The 14,750-nt window shown below is 34.7% G+C and overlaps 1 protein-coding gene across 2 annotated transcripts in view; it reads right to left on the bottom strand.

Annotated features, from left to right (window-relative positions):
• LOC128660597 (collagen alpha-1(XV) chain) overlaps positions 1-14,750 on the bottom strand; it is a 674,535-nt gene that overhangs the window by 259,865 nt on the left and 399,920 nt on the right. For both annotated transcript variants that reach the window (XM_053714523.1, XM_053714522.1), the window contains exon 19: positions 12,501-12,563. In XM_053714523.1, coding sequence (XP_053570498.1) covers positions 12,501-12,563 — 63 coding nt within the window. The remainder of the gene's footprint in view (positions 1-12,500; positions 12,564-14,750) is intronic.

The following is a 14,750-nucleotide window of genomic DNA, read 5'->3' on the forward strand; positions in this document are numbered from 1 at the left end:
TTCTATTACCAAATTTGCTTCACTATCTTGTTATCCTTTGCTGAAGGAACAGCATTGCACTACTGGGAGCTAGATGAACACACCTAGTTAGTCAACCACAAGAGACAAATGTGTGCAGGCACCAATCAGCATCCAGTGTAGGATATGTGCATATTCTTTTTTAACAAGGGATACTAAGAGAACGAAGCACATTTGAAAATAGAAGTGAATTTAAAAGTATCTTAAAATGACATTCTCTATCTGAATCATACAAATTTAATTTTGACTTTCCTATCCCTTTAAGTGGGAGCTGCATAAATAAGTGTGCCCTATACTTTCAATGGAAAATGCAAAGCGCTAATAGTACACACATTTTGCACTTATTACATGTTAAGTGGTGAGGACACACTATGCCAAATTACGCTTTCTCTTTAAAATGTTTTTAACCCCTGAATGACATGAATGTCCCCTGTACGTCACATGTCCTTGAGTAGTTTTTGGCCCTGTAATAATGTGGGTCTCGCTGAAAGTGGCAAGATGCCTCACTCCTGCAGGTATTGGGCTATAGTGTGGTCTTGCTGCATTATTTAACCCTTTCAGGGTACATCGGCTGTCATTAAGGGGTAGTATTAAATATTTGCACTTGTGTTTTAGTTTAATACACTTGAACAGGCTTTGGAAATAAAACAAATGGTAAATAAACGGGAAACAAAGAATTAAAAAGAAAAAAAAAAAGCTTGAGGTTTGGGAAGGGGTAAGGTATTATGTCAAGGGAGATGGAAAGAAAAAGGGGCAAGGGTGTGTGAAGTGTGTTCTGATCCTATGTGTGAGAACCTAGTATAAATGTTTTCAGAAGTAAACTAACATGGAAAGTGTATAGCAATAAAATAGAAAACTACATTATGTGTGGGAAAGTAGCGTACTAGAAAAAAAGGTTAAAGGACCACTCAATACAATAAAATTGCATAATTATAAAGTGTATAATAAAAAGACAATGATTATTTTAACACATAAGCAGTAGATTTTTTTTGACAAATTTATTTTTTCTCCCATTTTCTGCCCACTTGTATCATGTGACACTCAAAACAGCTTTGGCAGGGCCAATACCACACTTTTTTTTACTGTGATCTAATGAGATTTCACTGAAATCTCACAATATTTCATAGTCTTTCTTAAACTAAGGAGGGAAATAACATGACTGCCTGCACATGCCAGATGCACAATCCTTTTCAAGTCCCAGGACTAACATCCTGATTGGCTGCTTAAAAACATTTCACACTGAGATGTGACTACTGAGGAAATTTTGAGGCAAAATATCTTCCTTTTTTTACACAGAGATATTCAGGTGATCTTCATTTTCTTCTCAGCTTTTTACAGATATGCTGCATCACTTTTAAAGTGAAGGTAAACTTTGATGAATGAAAGCCTAGTTTTTAAAAATACTATTAAAAACAGGGGCACTTTCATTCATCAAAATTTAAAAAGCAGCCGTTTTGATTAAAAACTTACCTTTGTTTGTTTCTTTTTACAGCCAGAGCAGCTTCCCTCACCCGGAGATCCTCTCTTCACATGTCATCAATGACTAATCCAGCTTCCTCCAATCACGGCTTTCCACCCAGGGGAGTCATTGCCTGAGGCCATGCCATGATTGGGCAGAAGCCGGATTAGTAATTGATGGCGTGTGAAGGGAGGATCTCCAGGAGGGGGAAGCTGCTCTGGCTGTGAAAAGAACAAAGGTAAGTTTTTAATCAAAACGGCTGCCTTCTAAACTTTGATGAATGAAAGTGCCCCTGTTTTTAATAGTATTTTTAAAAAGCAGGCTTTCATTCATCAAAGTTTACCTTCAATTTAAATGCTTCAACATTTGGGTATCAAGTCCCTTTAAAAGTGATTCAGTATAGCTGTAAAAAAAAACTGACAAGAAAATATCACAATATTAAGTGGTCTGTGAAAACTTTGAGAAAAAAAAAATACCCAGCCAATCAGCTTTTTCAGTGCTGATGTCACACTTTTACTGTGATCTTGTGAGATTTCATAGTAAACCTCCTTAAGACATCAAACCCATTTTTTTATTTCATGATTTAGAGTACGTAATATGAAACAACTTTCCAATTTACTTCTATTACCTAATTTGTTTAGTTCTATTGATATTGTTTGTTGAAATGGATACCTAGGTAGACTTAGGAGCTGCTGATTGGTAGCTGCACATATATACCTCATGTTATTGACTCGCCCAATGCATTAAGCAAGCTCTCAGTAGAGCATTCCTGCTTCTTCAACAAAGGATATAAAGAGAATTAAGCAAATTAGATAATAGAAGTAAATTGGATGGTTGTTCAAAAATTCATTTTTTATCTCAATAATGAAAGAACATTTTTGGGTTTCATTTCTCTTTTAACTGAGGAGGGAAATAACATGATTATGCCTGCACATGCCAAATGCATGCTCCCTTGCAAGTCCCATGACTAGCATCCTGATTGGCTGCTCAGTCACTTTTTCTTCCATTCAGGTGATATTTTCTAGTCAGTTTTTTTCAGCTATGCTGTATTACTTGCAAGTGCTTCAACATTTAGGTATTATGTGCCTTTTAATGTAGCACAAAATGCAAGCATTATAGATAATACTAGAGTAACATACGCACAATGCTTGCAGTTTTTGTGCTCATCTACAATATGATAGTCTCCAGTGGTCCATCTTGTGCCAGGGAAAAAGTGTTTTGCATACACATCATTGCCTGCTCTCTGAGGGGTAAATTACTGTGAATGTCAGTATATGCAGCAAACATATGTCCAAGCATTTCAGCTAATAAGGGTGTATTACAAAAATGTTTCCTAACAAAACTGATTTGTACTAATGTTAAATGGATATCACTTTAAAATAAAATCACTATAAAATGTTTAAATTAGGTATACAGGAAAAAAACAACTTTGCAGTATATATATTCTTTTAATTAATTTTGTCTGCTTTTTCCATAAATGGATTCCTAATTTTTTTTTAAGAGAGGCTGGAATGAAGAATCCTAAAGTTATATGCTGCACAGTGATTGCTTGATATACGTAGGAGTTTGTTTATATTTGTTCCTTATTTTGCCATAGCCAATTAAATACAATAACACTCGCTTTTCAAGGGATGTGTCCCTATAATGAGAAATAGTACAAATTTTATTTAAAATCTTTTATTTTTGCATGCAGAACTTTTGCAGTGCCGTGATTACATTTCAGGTGCAATTATAGCAACATGTCCCTTTAAATACATTTGAAGTTTTGATGAAAAAATACTTGCTACTGCCTCTTTGATGCTCCCTTAAAGGGACAGTCTAGTCAAAACTAAACTTTCATGATTCAGATAGGGTATGCAATTTTAAACAACTTTCCAATTTACTTTTATCATGAAATTTGCTTTGTTCCCTTGGTGGTATTTTTAAAAAGCTAAACCTAGCTAGGCTCAAACTGATTTCTAAACCGTTGAAAACCGCCTCTTAGCTCAGAGCATTTTGAAAGTTTTTCACAGTTAGACTGTGCTAGTTCACATGTGTCATATAGATAACATTGCGCTCACTCCCGTGAAGTTATTTAGGAGTCTTCACTGATTGACTACACTGCATGTCAGTCAAAGGCACTTAGATAAGGAGGCTGTCTGCAAAGGCTTAGATACAAGGTAATCACAGAGGTAAAAAGTGTATTAATATAACTGTGTTGGTTATGCAAAAACGGGGAATGGGTAATAAAGGGATTATCTATCTTTTTAAATAAGAAAAATTTTGGTGTAGACTGTCCCTTTAACAATGCCTTCAGTTTATATGATCATTTATGAAAATCTACTTCATTTGAAAAGCTAAAACAGCAAAGTGTGAATACATTACTATTGACTTCATGCTAATTGCACATATCTAAAGAGATTTACCTATTTTTTCAGAGTAATACAGTTGTGCATATTTTGGGCAAGATTACAAATTGAGTGAAAGCGATATGAACCAAAAATTGGCTGACTCCTTAGCTTAGATGCCTTCTTTTTAAAATAAAGATAGCAAGAGAACGAAGAAAAAATTATAATAGGAGTAAATTAGAAAGTTGCTTAAAATTACATGCTCTATCTGAATCACGCAAGAAAATTTTTTGGGTTCAGTGTCCCTTTAAGGCACTTTTTTCAGTGCCGTTTATTTTCTAACACACCCGACAACTTTCAGCCCTTATAACTGCTTCTTGCAGTTATTTTATTGAAAAATAAAAATACTACAATTTTAATTGTTTAATAAACTTCACACTACTGTATTTTGGGGACAATTGGGGGACATTCATAAAATTAACCAGAGATGTGCACAATATATTAAATCTAGCCCTTTATTGGTAACAATCCCTGTGCAATGATGTAAAATATACTCTGTTAGTGTATAAACCTATGAATTTTCTCTGATGTAAGTTTAGATAATTTATTTCTCACTGTGGTCCCTCCTTTCAGTCATTAAATATTGTTTCCCTTTTCTTATTCCTTTAAAAACTAAATGTTTCAGTAATCAATATTAATATGTATATTATTTAATATTACAATTTTTTTCAATATAATGCTTGTCTCAGAATTCCATTGTACATAATTATAATGTATTTTTAAGAGTAAATAATGTGCACTGTGTATTCCAAAGTACAGAAAATATGATGATTTTTCAAGAAACCTTATTGATCTTTCTTTGTACGCTGTAGGAAGCCAGTAATAAATTGTTTAATTTGTGAAGAAACATGAAGTAAAATAAACATAATGTTGCAATTGCTGTAACTGTGTCATTTCACAGCTTATTGTACATTGTGGCTAACATATTGCAAAATGACATACTTTATACTAGATTAAATTAATTTAAAAAAAAAAAAAAAGGATTTATTCATATTTTAATCTTCTTCAGCATAATTTTTCTGCTAGAGCTATTGGTTGCAGTATGTGTAGCTTTGGTAGATCAATAAAATAAAATATAAATAAATAAAAGAAGGAAACTTGCATCAATAAATATTTACCCAGCTTGCTTGCAATTTTTATAACTGTAGATGTGGGAATTGCTTCAGCTCTAGGGCTGTATGCATTATGACAGGATAATATTGTCTCTTCTTACTTTATTGGTCACTTAATAGGTAATTTTTCAGTTACATAAAAATAACTTGCCATAAAAAGAGGTACACTGAAAATGGACTCTTAAAGGGACAGTAAACTAGGAGATTTTAATATAAAATGCTTCATTATAGATCGTAAAATAACTTTGCAATATACTTTCGTTATTTACAATACTCTGTAATGCTAGATTCAAGAAGAACAGTTCTGAAAATAGAGGCTACTCCTAAAGAGAAAAATAATGAGATATTTACAAGTTGTATCTAAAAATACCAAAACAGATTCTTTAGATAATAAATTTAAAAAAATGTGTCTGGTGAATAGATTTTAATACTACAGTTTCATTTCCACCATAACTTAAATTAATAATGATTTTGACAATATACTTTTATTATTTAATTTTCTGCTTTTCTTATAATTTAAATCTAAAAATTGTGGATTTTTCAGTCCTGAAAACTGAAAGCGCACAAGCCAGGCTTCTCAAGCCTAACTTTGCCACATCTCTCTCCCTACCTTTGCAGATTATCTTATCTTTTCTGATAAAGTAAATCAATGGAGATTTTGTTGACATGGTTCCTACAAATACAGAAAGTGATGGATAGAGTCTGACTTTTAAAAACTGTAGGAAATGTGTGCAACTATAGGGGTCTTAGGGGTCTTAATTGAGACCGGGGCCCACACCTCAAAGGGACCATCAAGACTCTGCAGTCAGTAGTGGAATCACTTCCCTGGCATCATATCTGACCCCTCTGTTTAAGGAAAGTGTATGGATTTGCCTTTAAAATATGGTGAAAGTGTTTCCAAGATGGCCGCCACAGTGTTGCTGTTCAGAAAAAGCTGCCACCTTATTAGTACAAAAAGGCTCTGCATATGCTCTGGCAAAGACTAAGAAAGGGAAAAGATGAATAAGATTTATAGAAAAGCAGCTCCTCGTTCTCCCATGTGGCTGGTAGATCAGCCTCTGCTGATTGCAAACAGTGAGAAAGGGCACTGTTGAGTAACAGTTTTTTCACTGCGGCCCAGCAGATTCTAATGACGCCCCTGGCAGGGAACAATGTATTAATCTGTTATAATAATGTTCAGACTCTGCTAACAAGCTAATCTGTTGGAAGACTGCAGAAAATATGTATTCACAAGGTTTGTACTGTCCCTTTTAATAAAATAGAAAAATAAGCCTAATTGTATTTATTTTATAACTAGAAATGTTTTTCTTTCTAGTTTATAACAATGTAGATACTTATTATTAATATTATTATTATTGCATATTTTAATATGTAGACATCTGACAAGATCAATGACACTTGAAGTCTCTTGCTTGTAGGCAGAAAGTTCGAATTGCTTATGTCCACATGCTGAGTTATTTACTGTAGTATCAACAAACTAAACACCACATGTTCTCTATAAACCAAATCAGACAAACTGCCTGAAACCTAGGAGCTGAGGGTTATGAACAATACAATACGCTGTAATGCTAGAATCAAGCAGAACAGTTCTGAAATAGAGGCCACTCATAAAGAGAAAAATAAGGAGATATTTACAAGTTGTATCTAAAAATACAGATACAGATTCTTTAGTTAATATATTTAAAAAAAATGTTCCTGGTGTATATTCTTTCTGGTGTAAGGATCATTGTACAGGATATTAGCATATCCAGGCAAGTATCCCTGCTTGGGCCAGATTACAATTAGAAAGCTAAATATTGCTTGCATGCAAGAGATATTAGCACTCCACTTTGTAATACCAGCACACGGTTCCCATAGACCATGCACATTTTTTTCTCTAACACCCCACTCCCACCAACTTTAAAGCCGCAGTGTAGTTTTTTTTTGTTTTTTTTTTAAATATGTTACATTTTTTAAATTAAAAAACTACAATGCCCTCTATTTTGAGGGCATTTGGGGCACTTTTAGAACATGAACCAGTGATCTAATCTCTGGTTAATTTTCGTAGTGCAAAAATAAAGGTACTTTTTACACAGTTTTTTTTTTTTAACTCATAATGAAAGTCGCCTTTATTTTTAGCGCTAGTAAATCCTAGTGTTTTTCATATGCTAGGATTTACCATCACTTTAAGGAGACCAGCATAGATCCCGCGTATTATACCTGCATGGACATTACTCCTTTTTTTATTTTGTTGGGGTTCACAGTTGGCTGTGTGTTGTTGGTTTCTAATAAGAATTAACAAAGTTTTGTCCAGATTAGCCTAGTGAAACTTTTGGGGCTGTATATATAACACCATATATATACATTTTGCATTTAAATGAAATTATTTTATTGTTTGTATAGTTTTGCATTCACCTATTTTTTGTAATGGTTGTTTAAAAAAAAAAAATGTTTATGATATAAAAAAAGATTGCTTGAATCCCTTTTAAAAAGTTGAGGTTGTAATACAAACCCTCAAGACCTCTCTTTGAGGTTTTTTTAAAATTAAAAACTGGGAGTCTTTACAAAATACAATTCAACTACAAATGAATATAAGCACCTTCAGAAAAAAATATGTAAATCATCATAAGCAGACAATAGAAATATTTTTGCACAATTTTTTAGTTTGAATACATTGGAAAATTGGATCTTTTTAATACACACAAAAATAAAGACTTTAAAGGGACAGTCAACACCAGAATTTTTATTGCTTAACAAGAAAGATAATCCCATTCCCCAGTTTTGCATAACCAACACTTTTATATTAATACACTTTTTACCTCTGTGATTACCTTGTATCTAAGCCTCTGCAAACTGCTCCCTTGTTTCAGTTGTTTTAACAGACTTGCATTTTAGTCAATTAGTGCTCACTCCAGGGTAACTTCAAGTGTATGAGTTCAATGTTATCTATATGAAACACATGAACTAATGCCCTCTAGTTGTCAAAATGCATTCAGATTAGAGGCAATCTTCAAGGTCTAAGAAATTAGCATATAAACCTCCTAGGTTTAGCTTTCAACTAAGAATACTAAGAGAACAAAGCAAAATTGGGGATAAAAGTAAATTGGAAAGTTGTTTAAAATTATCGCCTAGATTACGAGTTGTGCAGTAACAGGGTTGCGTTGCTAACTTGCAGTTTATTGTCACCGCACACTTACCTGCAGCGCTGGTATTACGGGTTTTTATCTACCCGGCGTTAACAAGCAAGAAGTGAGCGTAGAGCAAAATTGCGCTCCACACTGCACTCCAATACCAGCGCTGCTTAAGTGAGCGGTGAGCTGGTTATACGTGCTCGTGCACGATTTCCCCATAAACATCAATGGGGAGAGCCGGCTGAGAAAAAGTCTAACACCTGCAAAAAAGCAGCGTAAAGCTCAGTAACGCAGCCCCATTGATTCCTATGGGGAAACACATTTTATGTTTACACCTAACACCTTAAAGGATTACTTTCTGTTATAATTTTTAAGCTAAACAACTAACATATTAAAGTTAATAAACATTAATTAAAACCTACTGACCTATATTTTCTCCAAAACGAAGTTTCATAACGTTCTAAAAGTTATATCTTTTATTCACCGATGATGTCACATTATCCTGCCCACTATTTTCAGCACTGCATGTTCAAAATACTTAAACCAATAACTTTGTGTTTAAAGCGCCATTTTGAAACCTAGGTATTGTAAACGGATTGGTACAGAGCAAAGGATACCCACGGAGTGGGTTTGGAAAACAATTAAATTTGCAGACAAGATTTCTGATATACGGTAGAGATATGTTAATGAAATGCTATTGATAAAAAGCGTATTTGGGGTAGTTAGTTAGTAACAGGCATAGAAAATATTTAATTACAGTGGCCCTTTAACATGAACCCCGAGTCTAAACACCTCTAATCTTACACTTATTAACCCCTAATCTGCCGCCCAGACATCGCCGATACCTGCATTATACTTCTTAACCCCTAATCTGCCGCTCCGGACATCGCCGCCACCTACATTATATTTATTAACCCCTAATCTGCCGACCCCAACGTCGCCGCCACTATATTATATTTATTAACCCCTAAATCTAAGTCTACCCCTAATCCTAACACCCCCTAACTTAAATATAATTTAAATAAATCTAAATACAAATTCCTATCATTAACTAAATAATTCCTATTTAAAACTAAATACTTATCTATAAAATAAACCCTAAGCTAGCAACAATATAACTAATAGTTACATTGTAGCTAGCTTAGGGTTTATTTTTATTTTACAGGCAAGTTTGTATTTATTTTAACTAGGTAGAATAGTTACTAAATCGTTATTAACTATTTAATAAATACCTAGCTAAAATAAATACAAATTTACCTGTAAAATAAAACCTAACCTAAGTTATAATAACACCTAAGCTAATCCTACAATTAAATAAATTCCCTACATTAAATACAATTAAATACATTAAATAAAATTAGCTAAATTACCAAAAAAACAAGCACTAAATTACAGAAAATAAAAAACAAATTACAAGATCTTTAAACCAATTACACCTAATCAAATAGCCCAATCAAAATAAAAAAAAGCCCGCCCAAAATAAAAAAAACCCTAGCCTAAACTACCAAGGGCCTTTTGCGGGGCATTGCCCCAAAGAAATCAGCTCTTTTGCCTGTAAAGAAAAAATACAAACAACCCCCCAACAGTAAAACCCACCACCCACACAACCATCCCCCCAAATAAAAGCCTAACTAAAAAACCTAAGCTCCCCATTGCCCTGAAAAGGGCATTTGAATGGGCATTGCTCTTAAAAGGGCATTTAGCTCTATTGCAGCCCAAAAGCCTTAACTTAAAAAATAAACCCACCCAATGCACCCTTAAAAAATCCTAACACTAACCCCCGAAGATTCACTTACCGGGAGAAGTCTTCATCCAAGCGGCAAGATGTCCTCAATGAAGCCGGCAGAAGTGGTCCTCCAGACGGGCAGAAGTCTTCATCCAGACGGCATCTTCTATCTTCACCCTTTCAACACGGAGCGGCTCCATCTTCAAGACATCCGGCGCAGAGCATCCTCTTCTTTCGATGGCTAACGACGAATGAAGGTTCCTTTAAATGACGTCATCCACGATGATGTCCCTTAGATTCCGATTGGCTGATAGAATTCTAGATTCTGATGCAATCAACCAATAGGATTTTTTTAACCTTAATTCCGATTGGCTGATAGAATTCTAGGTTCTGATGCAATCAACCAATAGGATTTTTTCAACCTTAATTCCGATTGGCTGATAGAATTCTATCAGTCAATCGGAATCTAAGGGACGCCATCTTGGATGATGTCATTTAAAGGAACCTTCATTCGTCGTTAGCCATCGAAAGAAGAGGATGCTCCACGCCGGATATCTTGCAGATGGAGCCGCTCTGTGTCGGAAGAATGAAGATAGAAGATGCCGTCTGGATAAAGACTTCTGCCCGTCTGGAGGACCACTTCTGCCCGTCTGGAGGACCATTTCTGCCGGCTTTGTTGAGAACATCTTGCCGCTTGGATGAAGACTTCTCCCGGTAAGTGAATATTCGGGGGTTAGTGTTAAGATTTTTTAAGGTTGTATTGGGTGGGTTTATTTTTTAGGTTAGGGCTTTGGGCTGCAATAGAGCTAAATGCCCTTTTAAGGGCAATGCCCATCCAAATGCCCTTTTCAGGGCAATGGGGAGCTTAGGTTTTTTTAGTTAGGCTTTCATTTGGGGGGTTGGTTGTGTGGGTGGTGGGTTTTACTGTTGGGGGGTTGTTTGTATTTTTTTTTTACAGGTAAAAGAGCTGATTTCTTTGGGGCAATGCCCCACAAAAGGCCATTTTAAGGGCTATTGGTAGTTTAGTTTAGGCTAGGTTTTTTTTTTTTTGGGGTGGGCTTTTTTTATTTTGATAGGGCTATTAGATTAGGTGTAATTAGTTTAAAGATCTTGTAATTTGTTTTTTATTTTCTGTAAAAAAATTTTTTGGTACTTTAGCTAATTTAATTTAATTTATTTAATTGTTTTTAATGTAGGGAATTTATTTAATTGTAGTGTTGTGTTAGGTGTTATTGTAACTTAGGTTAGGTTTTATTTTACAGGTAAATTTGTATTTATTTTAGCTAGGTAGTTATTAAATTGTTAATAAATATTTAGTAACTATTCTACCTAGTTAAAATAAATACAAACTTGCCTGTAAAATAAAAATAAACCCTAAGCTAGCTACAATGTAACTATTAGTTATATTGTAGCTAGTGTAGGGTTTATTTTATAGGTAAGTATTTACTTTTAAATAGGAATAATTTAGGTAATGATAGTAATTTGTATCTAGATTTATTTAAATTATATTTAAGTTAGGGGGTGTTAGGGTTAGACTTAGGTTTAAAGGGTTAATAAATTTAGAATAGTGGCGGCGACGTTGGGGGCGGCAGATTAGGGGTTAATAAATGTAGGTAGGTGGCGGCAATGTTGGGGCAGCAGATTAGGGGTTAATAATATTTAACTAGTGTTTGCGAGGTGGGAGTGCGGCGGTTTAGGGGTTAATATGTTATAGTGGTGGCGATGTGCGGAGCGGCAGATTAGGGGTTAATAATTTTATTTTAGTGTTTGTGATGCGGGAGGGCCTCGGTTTAGGGGTTAATAGGTAGTTTATGGGTGTTAGTGTAATTTTTAGCACTTTAGTTATGAGTTTTATGCTACAGCTTTGTAGCGTAAAACTCATAACTACTGACTTTAGAATGCATTAGGAATCTTGGCGGTAGAGGGTGTACCGCTCACTTTTTGGCCTCCCAGGACAAACTCGTAATACCAGCGCTATGCAAGTCCCATAGAAAAAAGGCTTTACGAAATTTACGTAAGTTGATTTGTGGTAAGGCCAAAAAAGTGTGCGGTACACCTATACCTGCAAGACTCTTTTTTACCCTAATGCACATCTCGTAATCTAGCCGTATATTACCTATTTAAATCATGAAAGTTTATTTTGGACTTGACTGTCCCTTTAAATCCAAACTAAAAATTAAAACGCTCAATTGTTAAAGCAGGTTATTTTTGAACCAATGGTCAAGTGTAATTATGTGGTTAACCCCTGCATAGATGCTGAGGAGCATATCTAAAATCCTACTCCTGAGCAGGTTTTGGACAGTGAGCCAATCAGGCGTGGCTTACACATGTAACTACTAATAATTGGCTGTGTCCTGCAAAGGATTTGCTAAATAGAATGGCTGCTACAGGGATTTAACAGTGTTGAAACCCCTTGCACAACATAGCATATATCATTTATGCAATTTCAATATTATATTTTGCTTATTTCTTAGTTTATTCTGGACACAGTTTACTTATTCTTTCACAGCTCAAGTCCTCAGAGTTGACTAACAAGCCAGAATGCTCTTATTCTGAAATTATGTTCAGTTATTCAACTCTGAGAACTGGAAAACAAATACAGCTTCTTATTTGTGTATAAACGTACTTTGTGAACAACTTATGTGTTAAAACATTATAATTGAAATATAATATAACATCACCACTCACCATGTTGCCTGGTAACCCCGGAGATCCGTCTTTTCCATCTATTCCTGGATCACCTTTTTCACCCTGTAGAAAAGAACGGCAATATTCAATATGTGAAATTTCTTAGCATAAGAAAAAAAAAGTTGTTTCAATTGCAAAAAGCCACATTATTGATACTTGCATTCTTTCAACCGCAATCCATTATTAAAAAGATTTTTCTTTGCATGTAACTTGACATTAAAATGTAAGCCTCAAAGAAAAAGTACGTTACTTTTTATGTATTAGTTTGCATTATTAGTTCTCTGAATTTGATCTTAAAGGAACAATCCGGTCTAAACTGAAATGCACTTAAATCTTTGGATAGAAATATATATTTACAGTATACATATATTAGCAAAAATACTTCTAGAAAAAGTTGTTGCTGTTTTAGTGTTAGCATTTCTCTGTGCACATGCATGTGAAGCATACCTAGATATTCTCAGTGCACCAGCATTTTAAATACTGCAGTTGCTCAGATAGCCAGTGGGTCCTACATCATGTCAGCAAAAAATGCAAACTGAATCATTACCAGATGATAAAAGTACCTTAGGCTCTCGGAACAAGTGTTCTGTTTAAAAAGATGTCTCACAGAACATATTTAAGTACACTCTTGAAACAGCTGCAACTTTTTTTTCTAGATGCCTTTTTGCTAGCACATGTATATTGCAAAAATGCTTATTTTCAAAAGTGAAATGCACCCATGTGCATTCCACTTTTTGCTAGAATATCTCTTTGATTGACCCTTTAAAACAAGCATAAAAATAAATTTCAGTGCTATTCAAACTTAAAATTAGCACAGGATTTATTCTCTCTCTAACCCTTCTAGGCAGACATCAGTAAGTTGTGTGCAATATGCACTCACATCCAATTTGTGCATATGCAAAGGGCAAAAGACATTACACCACCTCATGCTTTCTCAACATATGAGACTGTTAGATACACATGCATGTGACCTACTGGAGTATGCATGAAGGGCTACATGCACATGAAAAACCTGTGAAATCTTTTCCAGGATTTTTTTTTTTGCAAAAGCAACTATATTGTAAACACGCTTCCAATAAGAAATGAAATACACCCCTGAGCATTTAAACTGTAATTTTATGTTTCTTCCAACACAAGTGCGCTGTTTAATAATTAATTCATCTTTTGTGGCTGCAGCGCTATTGACTGGGTGTCTATCGTTCTAATATTATTCTCTAATTACCAAACTATTCTTATGAAATATTATTACTTTTCAGTTTAAACCTGTATTTGTACTTAAAATACCGCTAAATAAATGAATAAACACAATGCAGATTGCTTTACATGGTGGTTAGATGGGTAGTAATTAGCTTTTAATGACTGTACTCAAAACACAAGCCAAGATTCTATGACTATTGAGACAAATTAGCTAGACAGTTTCTCTTAAAATAATTAATTTATGAATTATGTTCATAAATAATTCATAAATTATTTATTATTAATCTAATTAAAGTAGCTGCCATAGAGCAGCTTTTTTTGTCTTGGCGATTCTTTTTTAATGGACAGAATTAGCACAAAAACACAAATCAGAACAGCTCTTTTATATGTTACAGAAAGAATACTGTTCCTTAGATATATCAGCAACAATGAACTTTAAAGGGACTCATTTTTTTTCTTTCATGATTCATATAGAGCAAGGGTCAGCAACCTTGAGCCCTCAGATGTTTTGGAACTACATTTCCCATGATGCTGAGACACTCTTTAGGCTGTCTGAGCATCATGGAAAATGTAGTTGCCAAACCTCTTGGGGCCCAAGGTTGCTGACCCTTGATAAAGAGCACATGTTTTCAAACCTGTCCTCAGACCTTCCTAACAGGCCAGATTTTGAGGATATTTGAACTGTAGCATAGGTGAAATAATCACCTGATTAGTCAACATGGTTATTTTACAAACTTCCAATTTACCACACAGCCAGGTCAATCAAGGTGTGGATGAAGGAGCACCAGATCAAGACCCTGTCATGATCAGCCCAATCTCCAGACCTGGACCCCATTGAAAACCTCTGAAATGTGATCAAGAGGAGGATGGCTGATCACAATCCATCAAATAAAGATGAGCTGCCAGGCGTTACATAAAGTCACCCAACAGCAATGTGAAAGACTGGAGGAGAGCATGCCAAGCTGTGATTGAAAATCAGAGTTATTCCACCAAATATTGATTTCTGAACTCTTGCTAAGTTAAAACATTAGTATTGTGTTGTATGATAATGAA

Source organism: Bombina bombina, chromosome 5 (assembly GCF_027579735.1).
Source record: "Bombina bombina isolate aBomBom1 chromosome 5, aBomBom1.pri, whole genome shotgun sequence".
In the NCBI taxonomy this organism is placed as follows: Eukaryota; Metazoa; Chordata; class Amphibia; order Anura; family Bombinatoridae; genus Bombina; species Bombina bombina.